Genomic DNA, 20,162 nt, shown 5'->3' on the forward strand with positions numbered 1-20,162 from the left:
CCTCGACGCCCAGCCAGTCCGCCACGACCCTGGGGATGTCTATAGCATCTCCCAAGGCTTCGACTCCTGGGGGAATGACATGCAGAGACCCCAGGAGCCTACCAATGCCCTCTGGCGAGACGCTCCCTGGGCAGATAATAACATATACGAGTGGCGCCGATAATGTGATACTTAGGAAGGTTATATTCTTACACAATTCAATGCCCAAGCACATATATTTGATGAGACTTTCGTAAGAGTTGTGGGAATTTCCATGGGTAGTTTTGTGACCCTGGTGGTAGTTTGACCATTCTTCTGTACCGTGAACCTAAAAAGACACCCATGAGAACCTGATTGATCTCCTCTTCGGCCTCTGGAAATAGGTGATGTAAGAGGAGGACGCGTCTGAGCATACCGTGGGCATTCCCATGGGTAGTTTTGTGACCCTGGTGGTAGTTTGACCCTTCTTTTGTACCGTGAACCTAAGAAGACACCCATGAGAACCTGATTGATCTCCTCTTCGGCCTCTGGAAATAGTTGATGTAAGAGGAGGACGCGTCTGAGCATACCGTGGGCATTTCCATGGGTAGTTTTGTGACCCTGGTGGTAGTTTGACCCTTCTTTTGTACCGTGAACCTAAAAAGACACCCATGAGAACCGGATTAATCTCCTTTTCGGCTTCTGGAAATAGGTGATGTGAGAGGAGGAATCGTCTGAGCATACCGTGGGCATTTCCATGGGTAGTTTTGTGACCCTGGTGGTAGTTTGACCCTTCTTTTGTACCGTGAACCTAAAAAGACACCCATGAGAACCTGATTAATCTCCTTTTCGGCCTCTGGAAATAGGTGATGTGAGAGGAGGAATCGTCTGAGCATGCCGACCTTCTTATGCTGAACCTAAAGACTCCTATCACTTGCAGAAAACAAGAAAACAAGCCATGCATGTTCGAAGCCAGCAGAACGAGTAGCACGAATGACATATATACCACACTACCAAAAACAGGATGCATATGAAGTGAAAGAAACATGGACTTGAAGACAAAAGAAGCCAAGTTTAGTAAGGCTTCCATATTCCTCCTTTCCAACTAGAGGATTCACGGCAAACGCAAAAAAAAAAAAAGAAAAAAAAAAACGTTTGAGGTTCCCGATTCTTTACGAGTGTTCATATTAAATGGAAAACACGACTGCTTAAGAAAATGTCACCTAAATAGCTATTGCTACGTAAGATTGCCACCGATAAAAACAACCGTATGAGGAATTAGTCACCAAAACACACTTGTGACACCGTTGGAAAAATGTGTGAGAATAGAAACTAAAAAAACAACAGCTTAAAACTCCTGAATCAGTCATTAACACGTAGGAATGACACCACCAACACGATATTCCTACTTTTCAACAAACAAGACAAAAACAGTGTACTTGGAAAATGTACTTGGAAAATGTACTTGGTAAATGTCATGTCTTGGTTAAATGTCATGTACTTGGAAAATGCCACTTCAATATGAGTAGAATATCGTGAGTTTTAGAAGTAGTTAACCTTCCTGAAGAGACTGGTTACAAAGTCGTCATTTTGTGTTTGACGTGTAAACTCGAGGAAACGAGGAAAATGAATTAGTTTGAAGGTGGACTGCTGTGAATCCTTTTGAGGGAAGAAGACTGATGTGTGTCCTGAGAAACTTACATATCAAACATTGTATAGACTAAATAACTACCATGAGTAAAAATTCTAGAATAACAAACATATTTTAGCATCATACATTTTCCCACACGTACAAGACAGGACATGAAACGGTACACTATTTTTTTTTTTACAACAAAGGAGACAGCTCAAGGGCACAAAAAAGGAAATAATAATAAAAAAGCCCACTATTCGCTGCTCCTAACTATTTTTTTATTCAGAAACACATACTATTAAAGGATGCAAAGATTTATATGTATTAGAGCCATGCACAAACTGTAGAAATGTTTAGGTTTACAAAATCATTCGGATCATTGTAATTTTTTTTAAAGAATATTCATTTATGCTATTAATGATGTGGTGTGTGTGTGTGTGTGTGTGTGTGTGTGTGTGTGTGTGTGTGTGTGTGTTTATTTATTCGCATTCAAGTATCTATGTTTAACAGAAGCTAAATAAAGTAGACAGCAAAAATACCTCAATATAATAAGCCGGTCAAATGAGTAGAAAGTCAGTTCAGCAAAACAACAACAACAACAACAACAACAACAACAACAAAAACGATTTTAAATACCACCACCACCACCACCACCAACAACAACAACAACAACAGCCGTAAGTCACCTTAAACACCATAGATTCCACATGCCTCTATAGTTAATACCAACATACCAGTGCCTTACGCAACAACAACAACAACAACAATAATAATAATAATAATAATAATAATAATAATAATAATAATAATAATAATAATAATAATATGGATAACAAAATGAAGAACAAGAGCAAGAACAAGAAAAATAAGAAGACGAAGAAAAAGAAAAAAAAAATAACAATAACAGAAACAACAATAACCAACAGCAACAAAACAAATCATATCGAAAAACAAAAACAAAAAACACACACATAGAAAAACAATCCCCAGAACACGTCACAAACAGGAAACGAACAAAACAGAAGTGGGTGACATTCCAACTCCAATCCCTTATAAAACCCTTCCTTAATGATCGGCTGTCGAACACTAATAAATACAGATAAGATAAAGAAAAGGGCACGTGAGCCTTTCCCCCACGACCAGGTGTTGAGCTAATAAATCCTCAGGTAATTCAGGTAACCCTTATCTTCGCTTACACCTGAGACGAACGCAAGAACTTAAGCACCTACGCATGTTATATTCTTACGTCAATGTGTGTTGTTTTGCTCTCTCTCTCTCTCTCTCTCTCTCTCTCTCTCTCTCTCTCTCTCTCTCTCTCTCTCTCTCTCTCTCTCTCTCTCTCTCTCTCTCTCCCAACGTTGTCCAGTGTCGCGGTATTTATACATCATTTTTGTTATTATCCTAAAAACGACACAATCTCAACACTATGACCATATTAGATTATCCAGCCATTTAATTAAATTAATTGAAAGGTATTAAGTAGCTGACATATGAGAGGAAGCGAAGTCTTGAGAGTGTGTGGCAGATATATGGGGCGGTGCTGACCCACATAGGCCTACACCCACCGGCCAGTTTCAAATGGAAATACTACAGTACCTTTAGGATAAATTTACTGATAGATAGAAAGGTTTTAGAAACGTGAAATACAGCGCGGTTTGGTGCAAGATGTTCCGGGCTCGAAGATAAATTGTACCAGACCTTTGGCCCGAAGAACCGCCGGTGACCGAGAGAGCCTGCCAGGGTTGAGGAAGCCTGGGGAGGGGTTAGAATGGGAGGCCGACGATAGGGGAGTTACGCCGGGGGGGAAAGGATGGGGAGAACGAAGGATGAGGATGGGGAGGCCGACGATAGGGGAGTTACGTCGGGGGGAAGGATGGGGAGGGAAAAGATGAGGATAGGGAGGCCGACGATAGGGAGTTTCGCCGGGGGAATGATGGGGAGGGGAAGGATGGGGAGGGAGGGGTGGATTCCTCAACAGGAACGAGCTCAGTAGAGCATATCGTGGTCATTATTGTAGATAGCCCTCGTCAGTGTCACAGATTCCGTCGACTGGAACGTGCTCAATACTGTAATCCAAGTCATCTGTATCCTTGGCCTCCTCGACGGGAACGAGTGACGTTTGAAGATTGGGCTCGTCATCTGCAGGACCGACTTCCTCAGATTCATGGGCGGCATGTCCTCCATTTTCAACGTTGGGGATGACCATCTCTTTAACAAGGTCGTTATTTTCTTCCATGAAGATGTCCAGCGCTTTCACAAGGTCGTCATTTTCTTCCATGAAGATGTCCAGCACTTTGATAAGGTCGTCATTTTCTTCACTGGAGAAGGCCAGCGCTTTGACAAAGTTGTCATTTTCTTCCTTGGAAGGGCCACCGCTTTGACAAGGTCGTTAATTTCATCCATGGAAATGGCCAACGCTTTTACAAGCTCGTCATCTTCAGCCTTGCTGATAGCCAGCGCTTTTACAAGCTCGTCATCTTCAGCCTTGGGGATGTCAGCGCTTTACAAGCTCGTCATCTTCAGCCTTGCAGATATCCAGCGCTTTTACAAGTTCGTCATCTTCAGCCTTGCAGATATCCAGCGCTTTTACAAGTTCGTCATCTTCAGCCTTGCAGATATCCAGCGCTTTTACAAGTTCGTCATCTTCAGCCTTGCAGATATCCAGCGCTTTTACAAGTTCGTCATCTTCAGCCTTGCAGATATCCAGCGCTTTTACAAGCTCGTCATCTTCAGCCTTGCAGATATCCAGCGCTTTTACAAGCTCGTCATCATCAGCCTTGCAGATATCCAGCGCTTTTACAAGTTCGTCATCTTCAGCCTTGCAGATATCCAGCGCTTTTACAAGGTCGTCATCTTCAGCCTTGCAGATATCCAGCGCTTTTACAAGTTCGTCATCTTCAGCCTTGCAGATATCCAGCGCTTGTACAAGGTCGTCATCTTCAGCCTTGCAGATATCCAGCGCTTGTACAAGGTCGTCATCTTCAGCCTTGCAGATATCCAGCGCTTTTACAAGGTCGTCATCTTCAGCCTTGCAGATATCCAGCGCTTGTACAAGGTCGTCATCTTCAGCCTTGCAGATATCCAGCGCTTGTACAAGGTCGTCATCTTCAGCCTTGCAGATATCCAGCGCTTGTACAAGGTCGTCATCTTCAGCCTTGCAGATATCCAGCGCTTGTACAAGGTCGTCATCTTCAGCCTTGCAGATATCCAGCGCTTGTACAAGTTCGTCATCTTCAGCCTTGCAGATATCCAGCGCTTTTACAAGGTCGTCATCTTCAGCCTTGCAGATATCCAGCGCTTTTACAAGGTCGTCATCTTCAGCCTTGCAGATATCCAGCGCTTTTACAAGTTCGTCATCTTCAGCCTTGCAGATATCCAGCGCTTTTACAAGGTCGTCATCTTCAGCCTTGCAGATATCCAGCGCTTTTACAAGTTCGTCATCTTCAGCCTTGCAGATATCCAGCGCTTTTACAAGTTCGTCATCTTCAGCCTTGCAGATATCCAGCGCTTTTACAAGGTCGTCATCTTCAGCCTTGCAGATATCCAGCGCTTTTACAAGGTCGTCATCTTCAGCCTTGCAGATATCCAGCGCTTGTACAAGGTCGTCATCTTCAGCCTTGCAGATATCCAGCGCTTGTACAAGGTCGTCATCTTCAGCCTTGCAGATATCCAGCGCTTGTACAAGGTCGTCATCTTCAGCCTTGCAGATATCCAGCGCTTTTACAAGGTCGTCATCTTCAGCCTTGCAGATATCCAGCGCTTGTGCAAGGTCGTCATCTTCAGCCTTGCAGATATCCAGCGCTTGTGCAAGGTCGTCATCTTCAGCCTTGCAGATATCCAGCGCTTGTACAAGGTCGTCATCTTCAGCCTTGCAGATATCCAGCGCTTGTACAAGGTCGTCATCTTCAGCCTTGCAGATATCCAGCGCTTGTACAAGGTCGTCATCATCAGCCTTGCAGATGGCCAGCGCTTTTACAAGGTCGTCATCTTCAGCCTTGCAGATGGCCAGCGCTTTTACAAGGTCGTCATCATCACCCTTGCAGATGGCCAGCGCTTTTACAAGGTCGTCATCTTCAGCCTTGAAGATGGCCAGCGCTTTTACAAGTTCGTCATTCTTTTCCATGAAGATGTTCAGCGTTTTGACAAGGTCGTTAATTTCATCCATGGAGATGGCCAACGCCTTAACAAAGTCGTCATTTTCTTTCTTGGACATGGCCAGCGCTTTGAAAAGGTTGTTATTTTCTTCCATGAAGATGTCCAGCGCTTTTACAAGGTCGTTATTTTTATCCCTGGAAATGGCCAGCGCTTTGACTAAGTCGTCATTTTCTTCCTTGAACATGTCCAGCGCTTTTACAATGTCGTTATTTTCATCCTTGGAAATGTCCAGCGCTCTGACAAGATCGTTATTTTCAGCCTTGGATATGGCCAGCGCCTTGACAATGTCGATATTTTCATCCTTGGAAATGTCCAGCGCTCTGACAAGATCGTTATTTTCAGCCTTGGATATGGCCAGCGCCTTGACAAGGTCGTTATTTTCATCCATGGATATGTCCAGCGCTCTGACAAGATCGTTATTTTCATCCTTGGATATGGCCAGCGCTTTGATAAGGTCGTTATTTTCATCCTTGGAAATGTCCAGCGCTCTGACAAGATCGTTATTTTCAGCCTTGGATATGGCCAGCGCCTTGGCAATTTCGTTATTTTCATCCTTGGAAATGTCCAGCGCTCTGACAAGATCGGTATTTTCAGCCTTGGATATGGCCAGCGCTCTGACAAGATCGTTATTTTCATCCTTGGAAATGTCCAGCGCTCTGACAAGATCGTTATTTTCATCCTTGGAAATGTCCAACGCTCTGACAAGATCGTTATTTTCAGCCTTGGAGATTTCCAGCGCTTTGATAAGGTCGATATTTTCATCCTTGGAAATGTCCAACGCTCTGACAAGATCGTTATTTTCAACCTTGGAGATTTCCAGCGCTTTGATAAGGTCGATACTTTCATCCTTGGAAATGTCCAGCGCTCTGACAAGATCGTTATTTTCAGTCTTGGAGATTTCCAGCGCTTTGATAAGGTCGATACTTTCATCCTTGGAAATGTCCAGCGCTCTGACAAGATCGTTATTTTCAGCCTTGGATATGGCCAGCGCTTTGATAAGGTCGTTATTTTCTTGCCGGGAGAAAGACACGACTTTTGCTGCCTGTCAATTTCATTCCTAGCGTTAGACAGATCACTAAGCAGGCCGTGGTTTTCTTCCTGGAATAAGGACACGAATTTTCGGAGCCTGTGAATTATTTTTCCAGCGTTAGATAAGTCACTGAGCAGGACGCTATTTTCGCGTCGCGATAAGTGCAGGTCATTGATCAGGCCGCTGTTTTCTTCCTCCAGCGCTAATCTTTGCTGCTCTTTCTCTCTCAAGCCGTTTCTTGAGCCAGCACCGCCCTGTGCAGGACGCTGGCTTCATCTCTGGCCTGAAGTAGAAGGACGGACAAGAGGGCGTTGTGTCTGTTTAGGTCCTGCGACGCCAGCTGACTCCTATCTTGTTCGGCCAGCAGATCTGCACTCACCCAGGCCTTGTGGGCTGAGCTGTCCGCCGGGGTCCTCCTCCACAGGCCCGGCGGCGCGCAGCCCTTCGGCTGGCGGGGTTGTAGGGCCGAGCCCGGTGTACTTCAGAAGCAGATTGGTGGCCAAGGCCCACCACACCAGTGCCAGAACAACGTCAATTCTCATCGTGGTGATGATAATTGAAATACGTCTGAATGTAAATTAGTGAAGAAGTGAGAGACAACGAGGAAAGCGAAAGTGAGCTGAGAGCCGGACGGCAACGGCAGCAGGAAAAGAGGGCAGCAGAAGTGTGTCCCGCCTCTTCCTCCTCCTTGCCGTGTTACCTAACTTATTAAGGATGGCGAATGCATGACGAGAGAGAGAGTTAGTAATTCTGTTAGTTATTCATTCATTCATTCAGTCAGTCAGTAAGGGTTTTTCAGTCACCGCCGAGTGGCCTAAGACTACCCACATGCTGTCCAGAAGACCACCCATCAACCCGGACTCTAAAAGGAACCGTCCAGTGAATCAAGAATGAGCTCCGGGGGCAGCAAGAGCCAAGCATAACTGGCGCCACTATAAAATTTCTTGCGCCATGACGGGCTTGGGCTATAGGCGGGATGTAAAGAAAAAAAATCCTAATCAGTCAGTTCGTCAGCCAATCAGTCATTTGTCACTAATAATTTTCCTTTCCTTACCTTTCCAGTAACTTCCCTGAGCGTCGCCTCCGCCGGGCTTCACCTCCGCAGCCCAGGTAAGTAGCCAATTAACGCCGTCGATAACTTACTTAGATATTCAGCGGCCCCAGAAAAATGTGTGGTGAAGATTTTTTATTTTAATGTACTGAAGTTGCGCGTTGCCTCTCTCTTTCCGTCCCCTTTTATTACACCACAATGGCCGTAGTGTGTAATGATGTGTTTAAGAGTACTGACAATTACCTGCGTTAAAATGATCAAAGGGATGCAGGAAATGTTACAGTGCCCGAGGTGGTTAGGGAAAAGTCAAAGTGATCAAGGGAAGGTGAAAGCGGTCAAGTGACGGTCAAAGTGCTCGTGACGGTCAAATTGCTCGTGACGGTCAATGTGGTCAGAAATTTCAAAACGGTCAAAGGTCAAGCCAATCCACCGTCAGACCTCTTGACAGCACTCGCCGTTGTTCAGCATTCTGCCACCAAGGTATGAGAAATTTTCCAAGATCTCAATTTCGTCACCACACGCATGGACAGACTGTACCGTTTCATCCAGCAAGCCTCCAAACACCTGCACCTTGGTAGTGGCTCAGAATATCTTGAGTCCCCTTTGCTTCGCCTCCTCGTTCAGTCCCGCGAGCCATCACCAGAATCTTCAGCGACTCCGCCATTACTGCATCATCGCCAAATTAAGGTCAGTGGTCATGGTATTAAGTTCAAAATTAGTCATACGGAATCGTTTTTAGGGGTGAATATCGTCCTGTCTGTTTCTCTTTTCGGTAGGGATGACTAGATATTTATGTGTTTGGCCGATTTTATTGGCTAGCTTCATTCATGAAAGGTTCGCTCCCATTACCTAACTATCACCCTCATCTGCCTCCTTGCACATGGTGGGGGAGGAGGCAGAGATGAGGGTTGGGTTACCGAGGTTTATGGTAACATGTTTTTACGGTACTGTCAATGAGACCAGTTTTTAATGCTTTATGAAATGTTACACTGAATTGGTATCGTATAGTATCATAGATAACCATATTGCGTTATTATTGTAAGGGTTGAATCATGGCTATGGACGGTTATTTTCAGTATTTAGTGTTTAATGATAGCTATTTTTATGGAGTTTTAGCATTTCGGTTCAGCATAACGAGATATATAGCTTGCGTTCATTGTCTTCTTCCTTAAGTTACTATCTGTATGCTTGTCGACTCACATCTGCTAAAGACTTTCCATGCATAATTTGCCTTATTTTCAACCCCTTCATTATTATCCTCCTCCTCCTCCTCCTCTTCCTCCTCTATCTCATTCCCATTCATCCTCTATTAATCAATTTTTTTTCTCAATTCTATTACGTCTTCCTTCGTCATATTATCAACCCAACCTACTTATCCTCATCTACTACTACTACTACTACTACTACTACTACTAATAATAATAATAATAATAATAATAATAATAATAATAATGATAATAATAATAATAATGATAATAATATAAGGATAACAAAATGAAGAACAAGAACAAGAACAAGAAAAAGAAAAGACGAAGAAAAAGAAAAGAAAACAGTAACAATAACAGAAACAACAATAACCAACAGCAACAAAACAAATCATATCGAAAAAAAAAAAAAAAAAAACAATCCCCAGAACACGTCACAAACAGGGAACGAACAAAACAGAAGTGGGTGACATTCCAACCCCAATCCCTTATAAAACCCTTCCTTAATGAGCGGCTGTCGAACACTAATAAATACAGATAAGATAAAGAAAAGGGCACATGAGCCTTTCCCCACGACCAGGTGTTGAGCTAATAAATCCCCAGGCAATTCAGGTAACCCTTATCTTCCCTTACACCAGAGACGAACGCAAGAACTTAAGCACCTACGCATGTTATATTCCTACGTCAATGTGTGTTGTTTTGCTCTCTCTCTCTCTCTCTCTCTCTCTCTCTCTCTCTCTCTCTCTCTCTCTCTCTCTCTCTCTCTAAATGACCCAAGAAAGTTTCAAGACGGAGAAGGACAAATGAGGAGCTTGTGCGAGTGGAAACAAGGACACAATAGCAATAAGACCGCAGGAAGTTCCATGAGAGATAGGAAAGGCGTGGGGAGCTTGGAGAAGACTGAAGAACAATTGCAAAAAGACCATTAAGGGAGTTTCATGAGAGTTTGGAAGGGCGTGGCGATCGAGCTTTATTGGAAACTGAATAACATGACCTAAGGGAGTATCAAGGAAGAGGTTGTACTTACCAAAGAGGGATGTTGGTGGAGGCTTTCCTGGGGCGATGGTGACCCTGTTCATGGTTGTCAAGAGGAGGTTGAATTTGCGTGTAATGAACCTGGAAGAAAATAAAATAAGGTTAAGTTGGGTTTAGAGTGATAGATTTTAGTGCGATTTCTAGGTTATGATATCATGTGACACTATAGGAAGATATTATAATTTGTTGGTGGTTTGATAAATAAAAGAAAGGCAATGAACGGAGAAATGCTTTTGTAATCTACGTACCAATGGAATAATCGCACAGTGTTGGTAAAATGAAACGAAACAAAAAAGGAATAAGTAGGAAGATAAACAAATTGGATACAAATAAATAAACTAGTAAATAAATAAGAAGCAAATAAATAAGAATAATAAGAATAAATGAATAAGATGAAGCAAATAAAAGGAAAAATGAATGAATAAGTTGCAAATCAGAGGATGAAAGGAAAACGGGTAGGCTATTAGGGACGGGCAAAAAGGTTATCAAACGAAGATAAATAAATAGGATGCAAATAAATAAATAAATAAGAGGTAAATAAATAAGAATAATAAGAATAAATAAATAAGATGAAGCAAATAAAATGAAGAATGAATGAATGTTACAAATCAGAGGAGGAAAGGCAAAAGGGTAGGCTATATGTCTGACGGGCAAGAATTAAGGTTATCAAACAAACATATCTGTCGAGTATGATGGTAAAGCTTTATCAAAATTACTCTTTAATCACTCGTTTATGAGCGGGTTAACTTAATAAACATGGTATACCTAATAAAAATAATAAATGTAGTAGATACATAAGCGTGGATTCATTTTCCAAGTATTTGACCCTTTCAGTTAAAAAAAATGTCGATATATATATTCTACTACATTCCATATATTCCTTCTCGGTATATTAAGTGTGTGTTGGATTTACAGATATAGTAGCTTATAATATTTGTATCATCCCGGCTCTCCCTTTTGTACTGTGCTCAATAATATTAAGAATTATTCGTTTGAAGCAGCATAGTTGAGGTTGACCGTAGACTCATTTTACATTATTCACCCCTACAATATATGTTTTCTTTGTTGTTGTTTAGTAGAAAATGGGTTTTCGATGATAGGCTATGAAAATAAGTGAGAAATAATACCACTAATAATTATACCATACCACAACCCCTACAACCCATCAACCACCACTATAACTACCACCACACTAAATACCACCTTCTTTAACCCACTGTTCCTTACCTCACAACCCTTACTACCACTATACTACCACCACAACCACAACCACCCACTGAGACCAATATATAACTATCACTACCTTCTTTAGCCTACTGCTCCACTCCTCACACCACTAACCACCCACACCCACCTACTACCACTTCCACTACTACCACAACCACTACCACACACACGCCTAAGATCACTACAACCATCACCACCCTCTATATAGCATACGATTAACTAACTAACTAACTAATTAACCCCGCCACTACTGATACTACCACCACCACAACCACTCACCCACTTAATTACCACCTCTACAACTACCACATACCCTCTTTAATTAAGGGTGCGGCCACACTACACGCGGTTTGCTGGGAGGGTAGAGGGTAGCGGGCACAGATCGAGTTAAATATATGAAGGAAGGAAGATATGAGAAGTAAGGAGAAAATAAGAAGAAATGTGAAGAAACACACACACACACACACACACACACACACACACACACACACACACACACACACACACATATATATACACACACACACACACACACACACACACACACACACACACACACACACACACACACACACACCACTTCTCCACTCCACACACCACCACCACTACTCCACCCACCACCACTTCTACTACTCCACCCACCACCACATCTACTCCACCCACCACCACATCTACTACTCCACCCACCACCACCGACTACTCCACCCACCACCACTTCTACTACTCCACCCACCACCACCACTACTCCACCCACCACCACTTCTACTACTCCACCCACCACCACCACTACTCCACCCACCACCACTTCTACTACTCCACCCACCACCACTTCTACTACTCCACCCACCACCACTTCTACTACTCCACCCACCACCACTTCTACTACTCCACCCACCACCACTTCTACTACTCCACCCACCACCACTTCTACTACTCCACCCACCACCACTTCTACTACTCCACCCACCACCACTTCTACTACTCCACCCACCACCACTCTACTACTCCACCCACCACCACTTCTACTACTCCACCCACCACCACTTCTACTACTCCACCCACCACCACTTCTACTACTCCACCCACCACCACTTCTACTACTCCACCCACCACCACGACTACTACTCCACCCACCACCACTTCTACTACTCCACCCACCACCACTTCTACTACTCCACCCACCACCACTTCTACTACTCCACCCACCACCACCACTACTCCACCCACCACCACTTCTACTACTCCACCCACCACCACAACTACTACTCCACCCACCACCACTTCTACTACTCCACCCACCACCACTTCTACTACTCCACCCACCACCACTTCTACTACTCCACCCACCACCACTTCTACTACTCCACCCACCACCACTTCTACTACTCCACCCACCACCACTTCTACTACTCCACCCACCACCACTACTACTACTCCACCCACCACCACTTCTACTACTCCACCCACCACCACCACTACTCCACCCACCACCACTTCTACTACTCCACCCACCACCACTTCTACTACTCCACCCACCACCACCACTACTCCAACCACCACCACTTCTACTACTCCACCCACCACCACTTCTACTACTCCACCCACCACCACCACTACTACTCCACCCACCACCACTTCTACTACTCCACCCACCACCACTTCTACTACTCCACCCACCACCACTTCTACTACTCCACCCACCACCACCACTACTCCTACACCTACCACCACTTCTACTACTCCACCCACCACCACCACTACTCCACCCACCACCACTTCTACTACTCCACCCACCACCACCACTACTCCACCCACCACCACCACTACTACAATACCAACCACCACCACTTCTACTACTCCACCCACCACCACCACTACTCCTACACCTACCACCACTACTGCTACACCCACCACCACCACTACCACACCCAGTACCACCTCCGCTAATACAATACCAACTACCACTACTACTGCACCCACCACCACCACCACCACCACCACTACAACACCGACACCCACCACCACTACATCAACTGCAACTTTACCCCCTACAATAACAACTAGCACCACCACAACCTTAGCAACCCCCACCATCGACACCACCACAGACACGACCTCTCTTGACCCCGCCACGACTACAAGTGATGACTATTGGACGACTACAGAGGACGATGACTCAGTGGTGACCCTTCCTGACGGTGACAACAACAGCATCTTGGGCCTGTCCATGTTTGAGTTCATCGTCGTCCTTCTCTCCTCCTTCCTCCTCCTCCTCGTCCTCTTCACTTGCTTCCTCATGCTGATTTTCAAGAGGAAGAGGAGGATCTACGTCAGAGTGAGTTCTTCTGTACTTTGGTTCCTCTTGAAGACTTTGAGGTTCATGGCTTTTGGAGTGTAGCAAAATCCTTCGTAGCATTCATGAAGTCAGTCATTTTTTCATCAATTAGAAACTTTACTTACATTTCCCTCAGTTTTCAAGAGGAAGATCTACGGCAGAGTTTGTTTTTACTTCACTTACTCCTAAAGACTTTGTGGTCCATGTTTTTTTGGAGTGTATATAAAGATTTTCCGTAATATTCACAGAAGCCAGTCAGTCAGTTCGTCAATAATAACAAACTTTCCCTTTTCAGTAGTCAGTGTTTCCGTAACGATATGATTTTGAGGTTCATGTTTTTTGAGTTGTCTAAAGATCTTCCGTACCATTCATGAAAGCCACCTAGTCATTTCATCAATAATAACAACCTTTCCTCTTCTTATCGTTATCACTATTCCGGTAGCGACATGGTTACTCTAGTGTTCTGAGCCTCAAAAGCCGCTGTTGTGAGAGTTGGTAATCCTCCTATGCCAACACTTCCTTTACGTGTGTTCAGAAAGCAATCACATCCCTTTTCTTTTCCCGTAGCGACATGGTTACTCTAGTGTCCTAAGCCTCAAAAAACACTGTTGTGAGAGTTGGTAATCCTCCTATGCCAACACCTCCTTCACGTATGTTCAGAAAGCAATCACATCCCTTTTTCTTTTGGCACCCAGTTTTTCCTCATTTCCAGGTTGTCACATAGAGTTGCCAGTCCTGCACCAACACTACTGGCACGTCTGTTCATAAAGCAATCACAACCCTTTTTCTTTTGGCACCCAGTTTTTCCTCATTTCCAGGTTGTCACATAGAGTTGCTAGTCCTGCACCAACACTACTGGCACGTCTGTTCATAAAGCAATCACATCCCTTTTCATTCTCTAACCAGTTTTCCTCACTCCTCCAGGTTGTCCCTTACACACCACGCGCAGCTCCTATGAAATTCCCTCGCACACCTTTGCCTCAAGTAATACCCACGTCGGAGCTCATCCCGAGGCCAATACTACGGCATACCTCACTTAGCAACGACAGGAAGCCTCGGTCCGTCAGCTGGGAGTACGGTGGAGAGCCCGGCGGAGGGAGGTGGGACGCAGGCAACCACAACCCAACACCCCAACGGCACTACATCACCCTCGACGCCCAGCCAGTCCGCCACGACCCTGGGGATGTCTATAGCATCTCCCAAGGCTTCGACTCCTGGGGGAATGACATGCAGAGACCCCAGGAGCCTACCAATGCCCTCTGGCGAGACGCTCCCTGGGCAGATAATAACATATACGAGTGGCGCCGATAATGTGATACTTAGGAAGGTTATATTCTTACACAATTCAATGCCCAAGCACATATATTTGATGAGGCTTTCGTAAGAGTTGTGGGAATTTCCATGGGTAGTTTTGTGACCCTGGTGGTAGTTTGACCATTCTTCTGTACCGTGAACCTAAAAAGACACCCATGAGAACCTGATTGATCTCCTCTTCGGCCTCTGGAAATAGGTGATGTAAGAGGAGGACGCGTCTGAGCATACCGTGGGCATTCCCATGGGTAGTTTTGTGACCCTGGTGGTAGTTTGACCCTTCTTTTGTACCGTGAACCTAAAAAGACACCCATGAGAACCGGATTGATCTCCTCTTCGGCTTCTGGAAATAGGTGATGTGAGAGGAGGACGCGTCTGAGCATACCGTGGGCATTTCCATGGGTAGTTTTGTGACCCTGGTGGTAGTTTGACCCTTCTTTTGTACCGTGAACCTAAAAAGACACCCATGAGAACCTGATTAATCTCCTTTTCGGCCTCTGGAAATAGGTGATGTGAGAGGAGGAATCGTCTGAGCATGCCGACCTTCTTATGCTGAACCTAAAGACTCCTATCACTTGCAGAAAACAAGAAAACAAGCCATGCATGTTCGAAGCCAGCAGAACGAGTAGCACGAATGACATATATACCACGCTGCCAAAAACAGGATGCATATGAAGTGAAAGAAACATGGACTTGAAGACAAAAGAAGCCAAGTTTAGTAAGGCTTCCATATTCCTCCTTTTCAACTAGAGGATTCACGGCAAACGCAAAAAAAGAAAAAGAAAAAAAAAAAAAACGTTTGAGGTTCCCGATTCTTTACGAGAGTGTTCATATTAAATGGAAAACACGACTGCTTAAGAAAATGTCACCTAAATAGCTATTGCTACGTAAGATTGCCACCGATAAAAACAACCGTATGAGGAATTAGTCACCAAAACACACTTGTGACACCGTTGGAAAAATGTGTGAGAATAGAAACTAAAAAAACAACAGCTTAAAACTCCTGAATCAGTCATTAACACGTAGGAATGACACCACCAACACGATATTCCTACTTTTCAACAAACAAGACAAAAACAGTGTACTTGGAAAATGTACTTGGAAAATGTACTTGGTAAATGTCATGTCTTGGTTAAATGTCATGTACTTGGAAAATGTCACTTCAATATGAGTAGAATATCGTGAGTTTTAGAAGTAGTTAACCTTCCTGAAGTGACTCGTTACAAAGTCGTCATTTTGTGTTTGACGTGTAAACTCGAGGAAACGAGGAAAATGAATTAGTTTGAAGGTGGACTGCTGTGAATCCTTTTGAGGGAAGAAGACTGATGTGCGTCCTGAGAAACTTACATATCAAACATTATATAGACTAAATAACTACCATGAGTAAAAATGCTAGAATAACAAACATATTTTTAGCATCATACATTTTCCCACACGTACAAGACAGGACATGAAACGGTACACTATTTTTTTTTTTTTACAACAAAGGAGACAGCTCAAGGGCACAAAAAAGGAAATAATAATAAAAAAGCCCACTATTCGCTGCTCCTAACTATTTTTTTTTATTCAGAAACACATACTATTAAAGGATGCAAAGATTTATATGTATTAGAGCCATGCACAAACTGTAGAAATGTTTAGGTTTACAAAATCATTCGGATCATTGTAATTTTTTTTAAAGAATATTCATTTATGCTATTAATGATGTGGTGTGTGTGTGTGTGTGTGTGTGTGTGTGTGTGTGTGTGTGTGTGTGTGTGTGTGTTTATTTATTCGCATTCAAGTATCTATGTTTAACAGAAGCTAAATAAAGTAGACAGCAAAAATACCTCAATATAATAAGCCGGTCAAATGAGTAGAAAGTCAGTTCAGCAAAACAACAACAACAACAACAACAACAAAAACGATTTTAAATACCACCACCACCACCACCAACAACAACAACAACAACAGCCGTAAGTCACCTTAAACACCATAGATTCCACATGCCTCTATAGTTAATACCAACATACCAGTGCCTTACGCAACAACAACAACAACAACAACAATAATAATAATAATAATAATAATAATAATAATAATAATAATAATAATAATATGGATAACAAAATGAAGAACAAGAACAAGAAGAACAAGAGCAAGAACAAGAAAAATAAGAAGACGAAGAAAAAGAAAAAAAAAAACTAACAATAACAGAAACAACAATAACCAACAGCAACAAAACAAATCATATCGAAAAACAAAAACAAAAAACACACACATAGAAAAACAATCCCCAGAACACGTCACAAACAGGAAACGAACAAAACAGAAGTGGGTGACATTCCAACTCCAATCCCTTATAAAACCCTTCCTTAATGATCGGCTGTCGAACACTAATAAATACAGATAAGATAAAGAAAAGGGCACGTGAGCCTTTCCCCCACGACCAGGTGTTGAGCTAATAAATCCTCAGGTAATTCAGGTAACCCTTATCTTCGCTTACACCTGAGACGAACGCAAGAACTTAAGCACCTACGCATGTTATATTCTTACGTCAATGTGTGTTGTTTTGCTCTCTCTCTCTCTCTCTCTCTCTCTCTCTCTCTCTCTCTCTCTCTCTCTCTCCCAACGTTGTCCAGTGTCGCGGTATTTATACATCATTTTTGTTATTATCCTAAAAACGACACAATCTCAACACTATGACCATATTAGATTATCCAGCCATTTAATTAAATTAATTGAAAGGTATTAAGTAGCTGACATATGAGAGGAAGCGAGAAGTCTTGAGAGTGTGTGGCAGATATGTGGGGCGGTGCTGACCCACATAGGCCTACACCCCACCGGCCAGTTTCAAATGGAAATACTACAGTACCTTTAGGATAAATTTACTGATAGATAGAAAGGTTTTAAGAAACGTGAGAAATACAGCGCGGTTTGGTGCAAGATGTTCCGGGCTCGAAGATAAATTGTACCAGACCTTTGGCCCGAAGAACCGCCGGTGACCGAGAGAGCCTGCCAGGGTTGAGGAAGCCTGGGGGAGGGGGGGGGGGAGGTAGAATGGGAGGCCGACGATAGGGGAGTTACGCCGGGGGGGAAAGGATGGGGAGAACGAAGGATGAGGATGGGGAGGCCGACGATAGGGGAGTTACGTCGGGGGGAAGGATGGGGAGGGAAAAGATGAGGATAGGGAGGCCGACGATAGGGGAGTTTCGCCGGGGAATGATGGGAGGGGAAGGATGGGAGGGGAGGGGTGGATTCCTCAACAGGAACGAGCTCAGTAGAGCATATCGTGGTCATTATTGTAGATAGCCCTCGTCAGTGTCACAGATTCCGTCGACTGGAACGTGCTCAATACTGTAATCCAAGTCATCTGTATCCTTGGCCTCCTCGACGGGAACGAGTGACGTTTGAAGATTGGGCTCGTCATCTGCAGGACCGACTTCCTCAGATTCATGGGCGGCATGTCCTCCATTTTCAACGTTGGGGATGACCATCTCTTTAACAAGGTCGTTATTTTCTTCCATGAAGATGTCCAGCGCTTTCACAAGGTCGTCATTTTCTTCCATGAAGATGTCCAGCACTTTGATAAGGTCGTCATTTTCTTCACTGGAGATGGCCACCGCTTTGACAAGCTCGTCATCTTCAGCCTTGGATATGGCCACCTCTTTTACAAGCTCGTCATCTTCAGCCTTGGGGATGTCCAGCGCTTTTACAAGCTCGTCATCTTCAGCCTTGCAGATATCCAGCGCTTTTACAAGTTCGTCATCTTCAGCCTTGCAGATATCCAGCGCTTTTACAAGTTCGTCATCTTCAGCCTTGCAGATATCCAGCGCTTTTACAAGTTCGTCATCTTCAGCCTTGCAGATATCCAGCGCTTTTACAAGTTCGTCATCTTCAGCCTTGCAGATATCCAGCGCTTTTACAAGCTCGTCATCTTCAGCCTTGCAGATATCCAGCGCTTTTACAAGTTCGTCATCTTCAGCCTTGCAGATATCCAGCGCTTTTACAAGCTCGTCATCTTCAGCCTTGCAGATATCCAGCGCTTTACAAGTTCGTCATCTTCAGCCTTGCAGATATCCAGCGCTTTACAATGTCGTCATCTTCAGCCTTGCAGATATCCAGCGCTTGTTCAAGTTCGTCATCTTCAGCCTTGCAGATATCCAGCGCTTGTGCAAGGTCGTCATCTTCAGCCTTGCAGATATCCAGCGCTTGTACAAGGTCGTCATCTTCAGCCTTGCAGATATCCAGCGCTTGTGCAAGGTCGTCATCTTCAGCCTTGCAGATATCCAGCGCTTGTGCAAGGTCGTCATCTTCAGCCTTGCAGATATCCAGCGCTTGTACAAGGTCGTCATCTTCAGCCTTGCAGATATCCAGCGCTTGTACAAGGTCGTCATCTTCAGCCTTGCAGATATCCAGCGCTTGTACAAGGTCGTCATCTTCAGCCTTGCAGATATCCAGCGCTTTTACAAGGTCGTCATCTTCAGCCTTGCAGATATCCAGCGCTTGTACAAGGTCGTCATCTTCAGCCTTGCAGATATTCAGCGCTTGCAAGGTCGTCATCTTCAGCCTTGCAGATATCCAGCGCTTGTACAAGCTCGTCATCTTCAGCCTTGCAGATATCCAGCGCTTGTACAAGGTCGTCATCTTCAGCCTTGCAGATATCCAGCGCTTTTACAAGGTCGTCATCTTCAGCCTTGCAGATGTCCAGCGCTTTTACAAGGTCGTCATCTTCAGCCTTGCAGATGGCCAGCGCTTTTACAAGGTCGTCATCATCACCCTTGCAGATGGCCAGCGCTTTTACAAGGTCGTCATCTTCAGCCTTGAAGATGGCCAGCGCTTTTACAAGTTCGTCATTCTTTTCCATGAAGATGTTCAGCGTTTTGACAAGGTCGTTAATTTCATCCATGGAGATGGCCAACGCCTTAACAAAGTCGTCATTTTCTTTCTTGGACATGGCCAGCGCTTTGAAAAGGTTGTTATTTTCTTCCATGAAGATGTCCAGCGCTTTTACAAGGTCGTTATTTTTATCCCTGGAAATGGCCAGCGCTTTGACTAAGTCGTCATTTTCTTCCTTGAACATGTCCAGCGCTTTTACAATGTCGTTATTTTCATCCTTGGAAATGTCCAGCGCTCTGACAAGATCGTTATTTTCAGCCTTGGATATGGCCAGCGCCTTGACAATGTCGATATTTTCATCCTTGGAAATGTCCAGCGCTCTGACAAGATCGTTATTTTCAGCC

The 20,162-nt window shown here is 44.1% G+C and overlaps 2 protein-coding genes across 2 annotated transcripts in view; one reads left to right on the forward strand and one right to left on the reverse strand.

Moving 5' to 3' along the window:
• The window catches only part of LOC126989829 (uncharacterized), a 44,405-nt gene that overhangs the window by 8,090 nt on the left and 16,153 nt on the right, over positions 1-20,162 (reverse strand). The gene's annotated exons all lie outside the window — the stretch shown is intronic.
• On the forward strand, positions 13,160-15,232 carry LOC126989830 (uncharacterized). Its single transcript, XM_050848455.1, has 2 exons — positions 13,160-13,629; positions 14,554-15,232. The coding sequence occupies exons 1-2, from the start codon at positions 13,522-13,524 to the stop codon at positions 14,938-14,940; spliced, it is 495 nt and encodes a 164-aa protein (XP_050704412.1). The 5' UTR covers positions 13,160-13,521; the 3' UTR covers positions 14,941-15,232.

Source organism: Eriocheir sinensis, unplaced genomic scaffold, assembly GCF_024679095.1.
Source record: "Eriocheir sinensis breed Jianghai 21 unplaced genomic scaffold, ASM2467909v1 Scaffold132, whole genome shotgun sequence".
NCBI lineage: Eukaryota > Metazoa > Arthropoda > Malacostraca > Decapoda > Varunidae > Eriocheir > Eriocheir sinensis.